Source organism: Miscanthus floridulus, chromosome 7 (genome assembly GCF_019320115.1).
Source record: "Miscanthus floridulus cultivar M001 chromosome 7, ASM1932011v1, whole genome shotgun sequence".
Classification (NCBI taxonomy): Eukaryota; Viridiplantae; Streptophyta; class Magnoliopsida; order Poales; family Poaceae; genus Miscanthus; species Miscanthus floridulus.
This window is the reverse complement of record NC_089586.1, coordinates 57049843-57066028: the sequence shown is the minus strand read 5'-3', so window position 1 is coordinate 57066028 and position 16186 is coordinate 57049843. Positions and strand designations below refer to the sequence as shown.

The 16186-nt window shown below is 53.4% G+C and overlaps 3 protein-coding genes across 4 annotated transcripts; 2 read left to right on the top strand and 1 right to left on the bottom strand.

Annotated features, from left to right (window-relative positions):
* Positions 1–4: 4 nt before the first annotated feature.
* LOC136465551 (uncharacterized) lies at positions 5–508 on the bottom strand. The gene has a single exon (XM_066464235.1). It carries the CDS (start codon positions 506–508, stop codon positions 5–7), a length of 504 nt encoding a protein of 167 aa, XP_066320332.1.
* A 4428-nt stretch (positions 509–4936) lies between these two features.
* On the top strand, positions 4937–13927 carry LOC136463287 (uncharacterized). 2 transcript variants are annotated; one of them, XM_066462295.1, is made up of 2 exons: positions 4937–6616; positions 13158–13927. In XM_066462295.1, the coding sequence occupies exon 1, from the start codon at positions 4984–4986 to the stop codon at positions 6595–6597; it is 1614 nt and encodes a 537-aa protein (XP_066318392.1). In that variant the 5' UTR covers positions 4937–4983; the 3' UTR covers positions 6598–6616; positions 13158–13927. The 2 variants fall into 2 exon arrangements, with proteins under 2 accessions (XP_066318392.1, XP_066318393.1); XM_066462296.1 differs by lacking the exon at positions 13158–13927 and adding an exon at positions 7610–8675.
* On the top strand, positions 8106–8675 carry LOC136465549 (uncharacterized). Its single transcript, XM_066464234.1, has one exon. The coding sequence runs from the start codon at positions 8106–8108 to the stop codon at positions 8673–8675; it is 570 nt and encodes a 189-aa protein (XP_066320331.1).
* Positions 13928–16186: the final 2259 nt, after the last annotated feature.

Below are 16186 nucleotides of genomic sequence, written 5' to 3'. Positions count from 1 at the left end.
TAAGCTATAGGAGCTTAGATGAGTTGACGATAGCGGTGGTGAGCTCGTAGTGCTCGCGGTCACACTCGAAGGCATGCGAGAAGGTGCTACTCATGGTGATGGCGTCGTTTGGTCCTGGCATCTTCAGCTTGAGGTAGGTGTAGTTGGGGATTGCCATGAACCTTGCGTAGCATGGCCGCCCCAAGATGGCGTGGTAGGACCCTAGAAAGTCCACCACTTCAAATGTGAGGACCTCCGAGCAGAAGTTGGTCTGGCTACCGAATGTGATGGGCAGATCGATCTGTCTGAGCGGGTATGCCTGTGCTCCCAGGATTACCCCGTGGAAGGGGGAGCCCGTCAGGTGGAGCTCCGATCGGGGGATGCGCATGGCATCGAGGGTGTCAATGTACAGGATGTTGAGGTCGCTACCCCCGTCCAGCAGCACCTTGGTGAGGCACTTCTTGCGGATGATGGGGTCGACGACGAGCGGGTAGCATCCCGGCCTTGTGACGTAGGAGGGATGGTCCATCTGATCAAAAGTGATCGAGGATTCTGACCAGCTAAGGAAGGAGGGGACAACCGTCTTGGCGGTGCATGCCTCCCTATAGCGTACCTTATGCTGGCGTTTAGTCTAGATGGCGTTAGACCTGCCGAAGATCATGATGCACTCTTTGGGTTTGGGGAAGCCATCTTCACCCTTGCCTACCGCGCCCCCCTCTTGGCTATCAGCTCCTTGCCATCCCCCTCCTTTAACCCGCCAGCCTGTCAGAGGAAACGTTTGAGGAGCTCGCACTCCCTGTAGAGGTGTTTGATGGGGTAGGCATGGTTGGGGCATGGACCATCCATGAGCTTGTTGAAGTGGTCAGGCAGTCCCTGCTAGGCTGCTTGGCCGCACGATCAGCCATGACGACCAGCGTGGGGTTGCCCGACCGGCGTCGACCTTTTTGGTTTTCTTGCCCCTCTGCATGGAGGGGCCTTCGTCCGGGTCCATGCGCTTGGCTTTGAGCTTGTCCTAGCCTTCGCCGAAGACTGCTCCGACCGCCTCCTCGTCGGAGGCATGGTTGGTGGCGATGTTGAGCAGGTCGCGGGTGGTACGGGGTTTCAAGCAGCCAAGCTTGTGGATCAGGGACTCACAGTTTGTCCTGGAGAGGAACGCGTTGATGACATCTATGTCGACGACATCGGGGAGGGAGTTGCATTGTTGGGAGAACCTACGGATGTAATCCCGCAGGGACTCGTTGGGCTCCTGGTGATAGTTCTTGTGGTCCTAGGAGTTTCTCGGGCAGACATATGTCCCCTGGAAATTCCTGATGAAGAACCTCTTGAGGTCTGTCCAGTTGCGGATGTAGTCATGCGGAAGGAATTCGAGCCATGCTCAAACATGTTCCCCCATGCTAATAGGAAGGTATTGATTGATGAAATAGTCATCATCCACTCCTCCGGCCCGATAGGCGAGCCGAAAGTCTTCGAGCCAAATGCCTAGGTTGGTCTCCCCAGTGTATTTGGTGATGTTGGTGGGCAGTCGGAAACGCTGCGGGAACGGGGCTCTCTAGATATGCCGGCTAAAGGCGCGTGGCCCTGGGCCCTCAGGGCTAGGGCTCCGATCATCTGGCCAGCGGCCACGCCTGGGGCACATTTCACCACTTCCCTCGATGGTTTGGCCAGGGTCCATGTCGCCTGCTACCGTACGGTGGACGTTGTTATCGCATCGAGCCTGACGCCGGTTGTTGATGATGCTACGGGCGTCCTGGTGCGGATCGGGCCGCTCGTGTACCGGCGGTTGGCACGGTGCAGGCGCCAGGTTGGACCGTGGTGCGACCACCGCACCCCGAGCGGGGCCTAACGGTTGTGGCAGCGAGTGAACGGAGCGATCCGTCTGGTGCGTCCTCGTCCCCCTAGTGGGGAGAGAGGGCGCGGGTCGGAGTCGCGACGCGGAGGTTTCCGCCTATTGGACGGCGGCGGCTTCTACTAGAACCCGAAGGTTTCGGTAGACTACCCGCTCCTAGGGGTCGATGGGCTTGGGAACGCCGCATAGAAGCATTGCCGCAGCGGTGATGTTCTGGCCAGCCCAGGCGAATTGAGGGAGATCGTTCCCCTCATTCACGATGTCGTGTTGGACCTATTGAGCGCGACCCCGGGCGCCGCCTGCTGGGCCATGCGCATGGGGCACAACGGGCTGTACTGACGGTGCTGGTGCAGGCGGCGGCTGGTTCTGCCGTCGTTGTCGTAATTCCTCAGCATGTGCTTGCGTAGACACAAGGGCCCCCCACATGGGTCTAGAGGGGTGTGAGTTTGCGCAGACTCCGCAACCATCGACGGTTGTCCTGGAGCGTCCGCATAGCGCACTCCCGGGACGGACAGTGGCGGGGCGCCACGTCACCGATGCTAGAACCGTCGCTCTCGCCCTTATCGTCTGGGAGTTCGTGGGAAACGGTAGGAACGCAGCCTGCCATTCCCACGAACTCGGACGTGAGGGGGGATGGTGCCAGCATCCTTTGGAGCCCCCGAGCGTATGCGCCCATAGGGGACGCGAGGCCATAGGGGAACCGTTCGTACGGCGTTTGTGGCGTGGGCGGTACATTCCCTCTGGGTGATTGGTGAGAGATAGTAAATAAAGAGCGAGTAATAGTACGCATATTACTTACAGCGGGGTTTGAGCATAGAGTTTGCTCAGAATGAAGCGCAGATGCCGTGCCGTCGAAGTCACGTGTCCCGGAGTCGATGGAGGATGTCCCTCCGACGAGTGTCGGGTCACGGGCCTCCTCGCAGAGGTGGAGTACACCGAGTCGGTCGGTGATAAAGTTCAGGCTTCCGAAGAGGAAGGCCTGGGATGGCTCGAAGACGGGTGGAACCCGCATCCCGATGGGCGAGAGTGCGGGGAACTCCAATGAGCCGAAGCGAATCGTATCGCCCGAGCCCGTCGGGACGAGGGTGGCAGAAAAGTGGGCCATCCGATGACCAAAAAGTGTTGAACGTACAGCGTCTTCCCCACGGACGGCGCCAACTATCGGTGCAGAAAGTGACCAACTAGTGAATATTTATAGTTTTGCTGTACGTTGTGATCGGAGGTGGCCTAGCACTCAATGACACATGATTTATACTGGTTCGGGCAATGTGCCCTACGTCCAGTCGGGGTCGGTCGGTGACTTTATTCCTGAGCCCAGGTGCTCAAAGTTTGCAGTGGGGTTACAAACGAGAGGGAGAAAGATGGGGTGTACAAGAGGTCCGGTCGGCTCCGATCAGAAGGGCCGAGAGTGACGGGAACTTCGCTACGAGCTAGGTATTCGAGCGTGTGCTTGCGGTCGGAACTTGGTGGTTCTGCGGTTGTAAGGTGTCGATGTCGATCTAAGGAACTCTGGCCTCCTTGAATCCGTCCCCTTGTTGGAGGAAGCGCATCCCCTTTTATAGATGAAGGGGATGGCTCTACAGGTGAGAGGGAGAGGGTACGAATGTCTTTAAGCCTTGCTGCCCACGCTAATGAGGATTGGATAATGGTAGGCGCTCCCAACACTGTTGATGTCGCTGTAGAATGTCAGATGCGCACGAGAGGCCATGCTATCTTCTTCAGGAAAGATGGACGCCGGTACTTGTAAATACTATTTGATGCCTAGTGACATGTGATGAGTCGAGCTATGTTCACCCGGTACGGCAAATCCTGGTGCCCATACCACGATCGATGTCCAGAGACACGCGGGGGGCTTACCATATGGGAGTTTTAGCGGCCCCCGCAATACTGTAGGGGGAGATGTCGGCGCCTACAATACTGTTTGTGTCATGGTGGCTGTAGAGTACTGTTTCATGCAGGGTATGGTTCCTGGTACAGTGGTTTTGACTTGTGAGCCTTGCCTTGTCTTTCTCCGCATGTCTTCTGGTTCCTACCGAACGGGGCGCCCTCGGTCGGATGGCTCCAGTCGGCTCTGAGTGCGCCGGTCGGAGAAGAAAGGTGAGCAGGGTTCCCACGAGCCCCGGTCGCAGGGTCGGAGTCGGAAGTAGGGCTGGGGGTCGCGGGGTCGGGTCCGATTGAAGGCCGGCTGGAGCCCGAATCGAGCGATCCGGTCGGATAGGTGGGGCCGAAGTAGCCGACGAGCAGGCGTTGCTCTTCTTGGGCCTGGCCTTCCGGTTGGTTGCTGGACCGCCCCCTTGCCCTGTTGTTTTTAGACTTTTGGGTCGAGCCTTGGCGCAGAAGCCGGTCCCCGAGGGACCCCGGGTTTATGGACCCGACAACTTGTCCCTTCTACCAAACACATAATCAGGAAGGACTTATCTCTCATACCAAACATAGGGATAGGATCATCCCATTGTAAAAAACTACGACAGACCTCATGCATCTCACCTTATACGCAGACATTTGGGTCCCACCTAATGGTAGTCTAACGAGGTAAAAGGGTGACAAGTCCCCCAATACTTGTCCCTTCTACCAAACACATAATCGGGAAGGACCTATCTCTTGTACCAAACACAGGGATAGGATCATCCCATTGTACAAAACTACGATGGACCTGATGCATCTCACCTTATTACTCTAAGTGAATCTAACCAATGTTTCTAGTTCTGACTGAGAATGTCGTTGGAAACAATTTTGGATTGATAGGGATTCTACTATTTATGGAGAGAAATATTTTGCCTAAAGTATTCTATGCAACACCGTTCTTAAGTCGATGATTCTTCACATCTTAGGCTTTGATTAACGTGCTACAAAGTATCGGAACATTATAGGTGAAATTATTTTTCTTGAAAAACAATGCCATACGTAATAAAAAAATTAAAAGTATAGTAAATTCAAATGTTGCCAAAGTTCACAAAACTTGGCAAAAGATTATCGTGGAGTCGGCTCAACACGATACAAACGCTGGACACCTGGCACACCAGTCCAGTACTCCAACGGTCGTCCAACCAAGAGTCCAAGAGGCCTCCAATCAAGTTCCAACCGAGTCGTCCCGCATCAGACCCTTCCCATTCCCCGTTCCCCTTCCCCACCGCCCCCTTAAACCCTAGCTGCGAGCGATGGCCCGCAAGCGCCGCGCGCCTTCGCCACCGCCACCGCCGCCGCCGCCGCAGGAGGAGTCCTCCTCCGAGGAATCTGGCTCCGAAGAGTTGGAAGAGTCTCCTCGCCCCCCCGCGCACCGTAGGCCCCCGCAGGCCGCGGCCAACAACGCCGACTCGTCGGAGGCGGACTCGGAATCCGACACCGACGTCCAAGTCTTCCAGATGCGCCAGGTGCCCCGCTCCCCCACCAAGCATGCGCACCCGGCTCCCCAGCCGGAATCCGATGCCGAAGAGGAGGAGGGCGAGTCGTCGGAGTCGGAGCCCGACAACCCGGCGCCTGTGGTTCAGAAGAAGGCCGCGGCGGCCGGGATGTCCAAGACAGAGCAGGAGAGGAAGAGGCCCGCCTCGGATCCTGCTCCTACCGGGAAGGCAAAAAAGGCCAAGGCCGGGGAGGAGAAGGCTGTGGCGGGGCCTGAGGCTACCCCTCCTCCCAAGGCGAAGAAGGGCAAGGTCGAGCTAGACAAGCCGGCGCCTGAGGCCACTCCAGCAGGAAAGGCGAAGAAGGGCAAAGCCGAGCTAGAGAAACCGGCGCCTGATGCCACTCCAGCAGGAAAGGCGAAGAAGGGCAAGGCCGAGAAGGCAGCTCCTGAGGCCACGCCCTCAGGCCCTGTGCGCTGGGGGAAAGATGATGAGATGAAGATCTTGGAGGCCCTTGCGGCGCATGTCAAGAGTGAGGGTGAGCTGCCAAAGACTGATTTACTTCTTGCTAGTGTTCGTGACCGCCTCGTCAGGAAGAACTGCACCTACTCGGATATCTATGAGAAGGTGCGAAGGCTAAAGGAACGGTACGAGAAAGCAGTGAGCACGGGCACTGTGCCAAGTACACAAGATGGACTCCAGATGTATACTCTCTCAGAAGCAGTCTGGGGAGAGAAGAAGGCAAGGGAGGCTGCTGCTGCCATTACGTCTCAAAAGGGTGGTGCTGTTACAAAGGTTAAGAAGGGGCAGGCTAACAAAGAGAAGATGGATGGGAATGCAAAGGGTGGCGCGGCAAAGGAGGCTGCCCCCAGTACTGCCAATCAAAGTGGTGATTCTCAGAAAGGAAGTAAGAAGGGGCAGGTCAGGTTGTCAGAGGAGGCTATCACCACTGCTTCCCCAAGTAAAAGTAAGAAGCAGGAAAGTCACAATGAGGAATTGAACAACGATGGTGGTAATTTGGCCAAGGGCAAGAAGGGGAAAACTGACAAAGGGAAGATGGATAGAGATACGGACAGTGTGACACCAAAGGAAACCATAAATGCAAATCAGAATGGTGGCATTCTTATTAGGAATAAGGAAAGAGAAATAAATGATGAGGAAACAGAAGGAGATGCTAATGTGCAAAGTGTGCGCAGAAGTTTTGATGAACTGCAGAAGATATATTCCAACCTTGCTGTTTATGTTGAGGAGATTGAGACCCATCATCCATGTGGGGAAACTCTGAAGAGAGCATTTGGGTCCATTGCTGATGTGAAGGCAGAAGGTCTGGAATCCAAGATCAAGAAGCAAAGAGTAGCAGAGGCGAAGGCGAAGGTCCGTCAAGGGGACATAAAGAAGGAGGTTCTTAATTTGTTGCTCAGCTTAGTGGACTAAACCTTTCTGGATTAATGTGGTAATATAACATTCTACTTGAGTTATTATGCTTCCGCTTGATGTCTACTCAATTTGTAGAATTCGTAGGTCCAAAACTTGGATTTCACGTCTGAACCAATGAACGGAATGTCATATTCCTCTGCAGTAAAATTTGACATATATGCAATTAAAATTTGATCTAACTTTATCACGTGTCTCTAGAAGTAGCCGCATGAAGCATGCAAATTGTGTGGGAGTTTGATTCCACATTTGTGAAACTGCACTTGGCTAGTGACTACAGCGGACAGCCTAATTTGTTGTCACAAATGGTACAAGAGGCACAAGATTGATGTAGCATCTCATGAATTCTGCTCTTATTTAAATATTTAGATTCACCTTTAGTCTAATGCGTAGTTCTTCACTAGATTGCAAGTAATAAATGTTGTGGTAACTTTTTTGGTTAGATTTAACCTAGGAATAATCAGTTTTGGAGTTGGTAATTACTACGTACATACGATGTTGACTAGTAATGCTTTCTTAGATGACTCTGGCAATTGTTTAAAGTATTATCTAGTGTATCTAGAATTCTAGATGAATTTGTAGTGTAGAATTGATAGTTCTTGTAGTGTAAAATTTCCTAATAGGTTCTACTGTATTTAGATTTAACCTAGGATCAGGAATAATCAGTTTGGAGTTGGTACTAGCTACGTAATGTACGATGTGGACTAGTAATGCTTTCTTGAATGGCTCTGGCATTTGTTTAAAGTGTTAACTAGCTTATCTCTAGATGAATTTGTAGTGTAGAAATGATAGCTCCTTGTAACTTTGATTCTCATTACTTACACTGCTGTCACTGGCATAAACATTTGAACATAGGTTTCACCTTGAAAGTAGATTGTATCACAGTAGATCAGTTCGGTGAGTTTATTACCGATTAGTGATCAATTTCAATGGTAGTTTCATTAAGGTTACTTAGATGAGAAACAATTAATGTTGTTAGCAGTTGATCACTAAGATATTAATTTTGTTGAAGGGACTTGAGTTCTCAACTGCTGTCATATACGGGCAAGCATACACCAGGCGTCGCAGGGCCCGTGATGTATGCCGGGCAACATAACGAGCCAAACGTACGGAGGACGCGCTAGGCGACGTGCATGACCAGGACACGCTCGGTGGCTAAGTTAGGAAGTTTGAGAGTTAGTTTCTATTTTTAGTTCCTCAATTCTAGGAGAGTTAGACTCGGATTGGTGGAGGCCTTTGGCCATATATTATTGTAACCGCACGTTTGGTGAAAGGCAAGCAATACATTATTAATCTATTTTCCTGTCTCTTCTCCAAAACTAAGCCGACGGCAGGGGGGAAAAACCTCACCGGCGACGACGGACCAAGGCTACGGTCTCTGTAGCCGAGGGCCAGCTACCCTAGGTCCCGACGCCCTTGACAACCTGGTATCATGATCCAGGCGATCCTCGTCCTCCCGGTCATCTTCACCGTCCGCTGCCGCCAATCCACCGCCCCCAGCCGCCGCCATGGGTGACGCCGATCAACTCAAGTCCCTCACCGAAGCCATGAAGGCGCTACAGGCTACAGTCGAGGCCAACGCTAAGGCCATCGCTGCCCTCACCGCCGAACACACGTCGTCCTCGAACTCCAAATCGGCATCCGGCGAGCACCACAACGATCGACCGCTAAAATTCCAGAAGATGGATTTCCCCCGCTACGACGGCAAGTTCGATCCGTTGATCTTCATCAATCGCTGCGAATCGTACTTCCACCAGCAGCGGATCATGGAAGAGGAGAAGGTTTGGATGGCGTCGTACAATCTGGAAGAGGACGCCCAGTTGTGGTACATGCAGGTGCAACAAGATGAGGGCACGCCTACCTGGAGGCGCTTCACGGAGCTGCTGAATTTGCGCTATGGGCCACCGCTGCGTTCCGCACCGCTGTTCGAGTTGGCGGACTGCCGGCGCACTGGCACCGTGGCGGAGTACCAGGACCGCTTCCAGCCCCTTCTGCCGCGCGCGGGTCATCTCGACGAGGCGCAACGCGTCCAGCTCTTCACCGGGGGCCTCCTACCGCCGCTCAGCATGGACGTATAGGTCCAGAACCCACAGACGCTCGCCGCGGCCATGAGCCTAGCACGTCAGTTCGAGTTGCGGGAGCAGTACGTGGCCGCCGCGACGCCCAAGGCGCTCCTACCGGCGCCCCGACCACGCCTGGCCTTGCCTGCACCACCGGGCACCAAGCCGGCCGCTCAGGCCACGGTCTCTGTGGAAGGACGGGCCATCAAGCGCCTGACCACGGCGGAGCAGGAGGAACGGCGTCGTCTGGGCCTCTGTTATAATTGCGACGAGAAGTACACCAGGGGCCACAACAAGATTTGTCGCCGTCTCTTCCTCTTGGACAGCGTGATCGAAGAAGATGACGGCGAGCCGCGGGACGCTGCTGTCGAGGATGCGGCCACGGAAGAGCCGCCCGCCTACTCTTTACATGCCATCGCCGGCGTGACGTTCAGCGACACCATGCAGATCCCGGTCTCCGTTGGCCCCGCGTCTCTCGTCGCCCTCCTCGACTCCGGCAGCACCCACGATTTCATCTCCAAGGACGCTGCGCTCCGTACCGGCCTTCCCATCCAGCGCCGGGCACGCCTCTCGGCCATGGTGGCCAATGGCGAGCGCATCACGTGCGCCGACATCATCCGCAGCGCCCCGCTGTCCGTGGGCGGCGAGCCGTTTCCGATGGACCTCTTCGTCATGCCGCTTGCCGGCTACGACGTCGTCCTCGGCACCAGATGGTTAGCTGCTCTGGGGCCGATCACGTGGGACTTCAGCGCCCGTTCCATGGCCTTCAACCTCCGGGGGCGCCGGATGCGTTGGCAGGGCCTGGCTGGTCCCACTTCACCGGCTGTACGCACCACGACGGCAAGCACCACCCTACTGGAGGAGCTCCTCGGCGCCTTTGACGACGTCTTCGCCGAGCCGCACGGTCTTCCGCCGGTCCGCAGCCGCGACCACAGCATCACGCTGCTGCCGGGCGCCCCTCCAGTAGCTGTTCGGTCGTACCGCTACCCCGCCATGCACAAAGATGAGCTGGAACGCCAATGTGCGGCCATGCTGCACCAGGGCCTCATCCGCCGGAGTTCTTCGGCGTTCTCTTCACCGGTCCTCCTCGTCAAGAAGGCCGATGGGTCGTGGCGCTTCTGCGTCGACTACCGCTTACTGAACGCCATCATCGTCAAGGATGCCTGACCCATTCCGGTGGTCGACGAGCTCCTCGACGAACTCCACGGCACGCGGTTCTTCACCAAGCTCGACCTGCGCTCCGGCTACCACCAGGTCCGCATGCGGCCAGCGGACATCGCCAAGACCGCGTTCCGTACCCACGACGGCCTCTACGAGTTCCTGGTCATGCCGTTAGGCTTGTGCAACGCCCCGACAACTTTCCAGGCGCTCATGAACGACGTGTTGCGTCCCTACCTCCGCCGGTTTATGCTTGTTTTTTTTGACGACATTTTGATCTACAGCACCTCCTGGGCAGATCACCTGCGCCAACTGCGCGCCGTCCTCGTCCTACTCCGCGAACATCGTCTCTTCGTCAAGCGCTCGAAGTGCGCTTTCGGCGTCGACTCCGTCGCCTATCTCGGCCACATCATCTCGGCGGCGGGCGTGGCCATGGATTCGGCCAAGGTCCAGGCGATCCACGATTGGCCTCAACCTCGGTCGGCACGGGCGGTGCGCGGCTTCCTGGGCCTTGCGGGGTACTACCGCAAGTTCGTCCACAACTACGGCGCGATCGCGGTGCCCCTCACGACGCTATTGAAGGAGGGGTTCTCCTGGAACGACGACGCGACCACAGCCTTTAGCGCGCTCAAGGCCGCGGTGACGTCAGCTCCGGTGCTGGCCTTGCCGGACTTCACCAAGCCTTTCGTCGTGGAATGTGACGCGTCGACTCACGGCTTCGGCGCGGTGCTCAGCCAAGATGCGCACCCGATCGCGTTCTTCAGCCGCCCCGTCGCTCTGCGCCACCGTTCCCTCGCCGCTTATGAGCGGGAGCTCATCGGCCTCGTTCATGCTGTGCGCCACTGGAGGCCGTACCTGTGGGCCGCAGGTTTCTCGTCAAGACAGATCACTACAGCCTCAAGTTTCTGCTCGACCAGCGCCTCGCCACGATTCCCCAACATCACTGGGTGGGGAAACTGCTCGGTTTCGACTTCTCCGTCGAATACAAACCGGGGACGACGAACACTGTCGCCGATGCTCTCTCTCGACGCGACACGGATGAGGGCGCGCTGCTCGCCATTTCGGCGCCCCGCTTCGACCTCGTCGATCGTCTCCGTCACGCCCAGGCTACCGATCCAAGCTTGGTTGCCTTCCACAACGAGATTCACGCCGGCACGCGCGCAGCGCCATGGGGCGTGGTCGACGATCTGGTGACATACGATGGCCGCCTGTTTATTCCTCCGGCTTCACCCCTGTTGCAGGAGATCATCGCCGTTGTCCATGGTGACGGCCACGAGGGCGTCCAACGCACACTACATCGACTACGGCGTGACTTCCACTTTCCCAACATGCGCCGCGCCGTCCAGGACTTCGTGCGCGCGTGTACCACTTGCCAGCGGTACAAGACGGAGCATCTGCACCCTGCTGGCCTTCTGCTGCCCCTGCCGATACCCACTACGGTGTGGGCTGACATCGGTCTCGACTTCATCGAGGCGCTGCCGCGCGTCAACGGGAAATCGGTCATCCTCACGGTGGTCGATCGCTTCAGCAAGTATTGCCACTTCATTCCGCTTGCGCTTCCGTATACGGCGGAGTCTGTGGCGCAGACATTCTTCACCGACATAGTTCGTCTCCACGGCGTACCGCAATCCATGGTGTCCGACCGCGACCCGGTCTTCACCTCGACATTCTGGCGCGAGCTCATGCGCTTGATGGGCACCAAGTTGCACATGTCGTCGGCATTCCATCCATAGTCCGACGGCCAGACGGAGGCCGCCAACCGCGTCATCGTGATGTACCTGCGCTGCTTCACGGGCGATCGTCCTCGTCACTGGCTCCGCTGGTTGCCATGGGCCGAGTACACTTACAACGCGGCGTACCAGACCTCTCTTCGCAAGACACCGTTCCGGGTGGTCTATGGGCGTGATCCCCCCTCCATACGCTCTTATGAGCCAGGGGAGACCCGGGTGGCTGCTGTTGCCCAAGACATGGAGGACAGGGAGGCCTTCCTTGCTGATGTGCGTTTCCGTCTGGAGCAGGCGCAGGCCAACCAGAAGCTGCAATATGATAAACAGCACCGCAAAGTGGAGTACCAGATCGGCGACTGGGCACTGCTGCGTCTTCGTCAACGTCAGGCTGCATCGCTCCCTCAGGCGCAGAAAGGGAAGCTCAAGCCTCGCTTCGTCGGGCCGTACCACGTCACCGAGCTCATCAACGACGTCGCCGTTCGGTTAGAGCTGCCGGCAGGTGCCTGACTCCATGATGTGTTTCATGTAGGTGTGCTGAAGAAGTTCGTCGGAACACCGCCGGACGCACCGCCACCTTTGCCTTCCATCCAGAACGGGACAGTGGCTCCGGAACCTCTTCGTGTCGAGCGAGCCCGTCTTGTGCGCGGTGTTCGTCAGCTCCTGGTGCAATGGTGTGGAGAGCCGGCTGAGTCAGCTACTTGGGAGGATCTCGATATTTTCCGCGAACAGTACCCGACTTTTCAGCTCGAGGGCGAGCTAGATTTCGAGGAGGGGAGAGATGTCATGTACGGGTAAGCATACACCAGGCGTCGCAGGGCCCGTGATGTACGCCGGGCAACATAACGAGCCGCACGTACGGAGGACGCGCTAGGCGACGTGCATGACCAGGACACGCTCGGTGGCTAAGTTAGGAAGTTTGAGAGTTAGTTTCTATTTTTAGTTCCTTAATTCTAGGAGAGTTAGACTCGGATTGGTGGAGGCCTTTGGCCATTATATTATTGTAACCGCACGTTTGGTGAAAGGCAAGCAATACATTATTAATCTATTTTCCTGTCTCTTCTCCAAAACTAAGCCGACGGCAGGGGGGAAAAACCTCGCCGGCGACGACGGACCAAGGCTACGGTCTCCGTAGCCGAGGGCCAGCTACCCTAGGTCCCGATGCCCTTGACAACTGCAGTGGATAAAAAATCCCTGCTCAGAATTATTGCCCAAACTGGGAACTTAGACATGAATAAATTTTTGAGGTTCAGCGCAGAGATGTGTTCTGAGCCTCTTGCAACATGTGGGGGTCTTAACACATAAATGATTTATTGTGATACCATTGTGATTTGTTACATAGAAGATAATAAATATTTTAATCTCCTAATCCTTTTTTAAGGACTCTCCTCATCGTTTGGCACCAACTTGAATCTACATAAAAGTGGATCCAACTCAATATTACATCTGAATTTTACTCAACCACGTTCTGCTACAACGGATTCATGTAGAACTTTTTATGTAGAGATGTCTATTTAAATTGTATTTTCATGTACACTGCATTTCTGTTTTCTTTTACTTTTTATTATATTCTATTGTGTATGTACTTATATGACTATTGTTCATTGGTTATAATCAGATGGTGGATAGAAGATGCAATCTACAAAAGGTGATTTGTTTTGAATTTATGGGTGAGATGCGAACAGTGGGCATATTTTGTAATTTCATGGTGGTGAGCATTAGTGATGTCTTCAAAGCTACTGCTTAAGCTGTCGATCCTGCTAATCCCTACATTTGAGCTAGCATTTGGCTTCAGCATGTAGACTTAATGGGGTGCTAAATTATTGGAAATTCCTTTTGTTGAGTTTTAACTTGAAATATCTTTGTTAGGTCCAGCACTCCAGTTAGTGATGCAAGTAGTTTTGTTCTGTTACCGTTCACTAGTTGAATTTTCTGTTTTTAGTGCAAGTTTGGATCTGTTATCAGGGTAACGTGGTTTGTGCCTGAAGTCTCAACTGAGAACTGAATATGCATCAGGAGTTTTCAAACCAGTTTGCTTGAATAGATCTGTGTGGTTGCAATTGATGTATGTCATTGCCATGCAAATCTGGTTGGTTGATATTCTATTCGTAGCCTTCTCTGAACTCTGAATAGCATATTGAGTGAGTAGAAACTTGATTGAGCATTCGTAGCTAACAATCTGTAACACAATAGCATTATTTTTCGTATCAAAGTTGTGCACGCTGAAATGGACTGAAGGAGTGGACGGCCAGGAGGAAAGTTGAAGCAATTTTGTTGGTGTGTTGCCTCCAGCACAAATACAAAGCGCGGCAGAGTACCGCCCTCCATGGATCAGTTCTAGCAACTGTACTCAAGTGGTGTGCCTGCCTACGTGTTTCCTTGTGGACATTTTTTATAAAGCAAACTACCCTCTAGTTATGATGAGTTTTAATGACTTTTTTTATCGGTCATGTGCGCATGTTTTTTTTTCAGATCGCAAACTTGTTTCTTTAGATCTCCCTAAAGTTTTTTTAACGAATTAGATGTACCTTTAGTGGCTTGTTCAAAATCTGACACTTCTATATGCGGACACAAACCTGCTCACTCAGCTCTGCAGAAGGCCAGTGACGTCGTCAATATCACCATATGCTCAGTGTTCTCATCAAGGGAAAGAATCCATGTTGGCGTGCTTGGTTTTTTGGCTCGTTACCGTGGTGCCTTGCCTAGCTAGGATATCGAGCGTTGGATGTCGAGCAAACTTTTCTTGGGATGTGTGTGGATGAGCAAACTTTTCTTGGGATGTGTGGATGAGGCTCAGACGATGTCAAGCAAACTTTACGCATCATCAAGATTCAAGAGCTTGAAAGAAAACGCTTGAAGTTCTATTTTGGTGATGTTAACTCTGAGGTGGGTGGTTAAGTTAGCTTATTTGGTTTGGTTGGTTCTTTAGTGCCAATGTAACGTTTTGAGCTACGCAACATTTACTTGTGCACTCCAGTTATGGCTAAAAATAGAGTTATCGAGCTGCTGCTTGCAGCTTTAAACATACCATGATGGTTACAATATGGCCCGGTTCCGGTTGGGTGTCAGAACGAATCATTAGTTGCGTTTATGCCTCAAATCTGCATCGAAGACAGAGTTGTTAGTTGATCTCCACCAATAGGCCGGCCTATTGAGCCATTGGATCTGCGTCTTGATCGGGGGCGCCCAGCCCTAATGTGGTTGGTGGACCCCTGTCGCACAGCACTATAAATAGAGGAGTGGGGAACTGGGCTCGACTAACGAAGTTGACCGGAGCTGCCGCAATCTCACCATAGAGAAACCTAATCCGATCTAAAGGAGTGCTGCCAGCGACGGGATGCCCCACCGCACCGCCATCGCCCTTGCAGCGTCACCACCGGTCCACTACATCGCCACCACGACGCCAACAACCCCATGGTACCGGCGTCTACCCTGCTGCGGTGTAACTACGCAAAGGCGAGGAGGCTTACCCCGAATCTACGGTTACAGAGGTACACTATGATATTAACATTGGTATCAGAGCCAGGTTGCCAGTGTGTAACCCTAACCCTAATCGGGTAAAAGCAAATTTAAAAGAGACCGGGGTGGCGGACCTCACTGGAACCCCGGTCACCACCGCCACCAAGCGGGGAAAGATGTCGCACCACCGTCCTCGCCGGCGCGCGGCAAGAAAACAAGAGAAGAACATCCGTGTTCGGATCAGAGAAGAGATAGGGGTCTCGGCACTTCAAGCCGAACCCTAACCCACAAACAGAAAGAAGAACAGTGGGGTCGGAACCCTAACCCTAACTCATGACGAGGAAGGGAAGAGAATGATTCGGTATAAATAGAAAAGAAAAGAAATCAAAAGAAAAGCGAAACCCTAACCCTAGATCTCGATTCGGATGAACTCTGAGAAGAAAATAAATCAAAAGAAAAGCGAAACCCTAACCCTAGAACGAATCCCCATCCCAATCGGACTCAACCGAAAAGAGAAACAAGATCCAAAAGAAAAAGAAGAGGGATTCGGCCTAGAAAAGAGTCAAAGCCGAACCCTAAACCTGCGCAGATCCTCTGGGGAAGAAGGACAGTGCAAATGCCGAAACCGTAACCCTAATTTTTAACCCCATCCCAAAATCGGGTTAATCCCAAAAGAAGAAGGGAAAGGGGGAAGAAGGGGAAGAGGTGGCCTACCTCGCCGCTGCTGAAAGGTCCTAATATGGCTAAAGGGGGGGGTGAATAGCCTATTTAAAATTCTACAAATCAACTAGAGCAATTTGATTAGTACAACAAATAACAAAATGCAAACTTGCTCTAGCTCTATGAGGGTTGCAAGCCACCTATCCAACAATTCTAGTTGCAATGATTACTAGGCACACAACTTGCAATGTTACTACTCACTAAGAGCTCTCAAACTTTCTACTCTAACGAGCTCCATTAGATGAACTTGAAACAACAAAGCAAGCTCTCAATTCTAATTACACTAAAGAGCTTGCCACAACTAGTTTGCAAGAATATAAATAAGTGAGTAGGATGATTATACCGCCATGTAGAGGAATGAACCAATCACAAGATGAAGATAAAGCCAATCACTGAGAGAATGCAAATGACAAGAGACAACCGATTTTCTCCTGAGGTTCACGTGCTTGCTAACACGCTACGTCCCTG

Coding starts and splice junctions, on each gene's coding strand:
- LOC136465551 (XM_066464235.1), bottom strand. CDS start 508: ATGGACCATCCCTCCTACGTCACAAGGCCGGGATGCTACCCGCTCGTC.
- LOC136463287 (XM_066462295.1), top strand. CDS start 4,984: ATGGCCCGCAAGCGCCGCGCGCCTTCGCCACCGCCACCGCCGCCGCCG.
- LOC136465549 (XM_066464234.1), top strand. CDS start 8,106: ATGGGTGACGCCGATCAACTCAAGTCCCTCACCGAAGCCATGAAGGCG.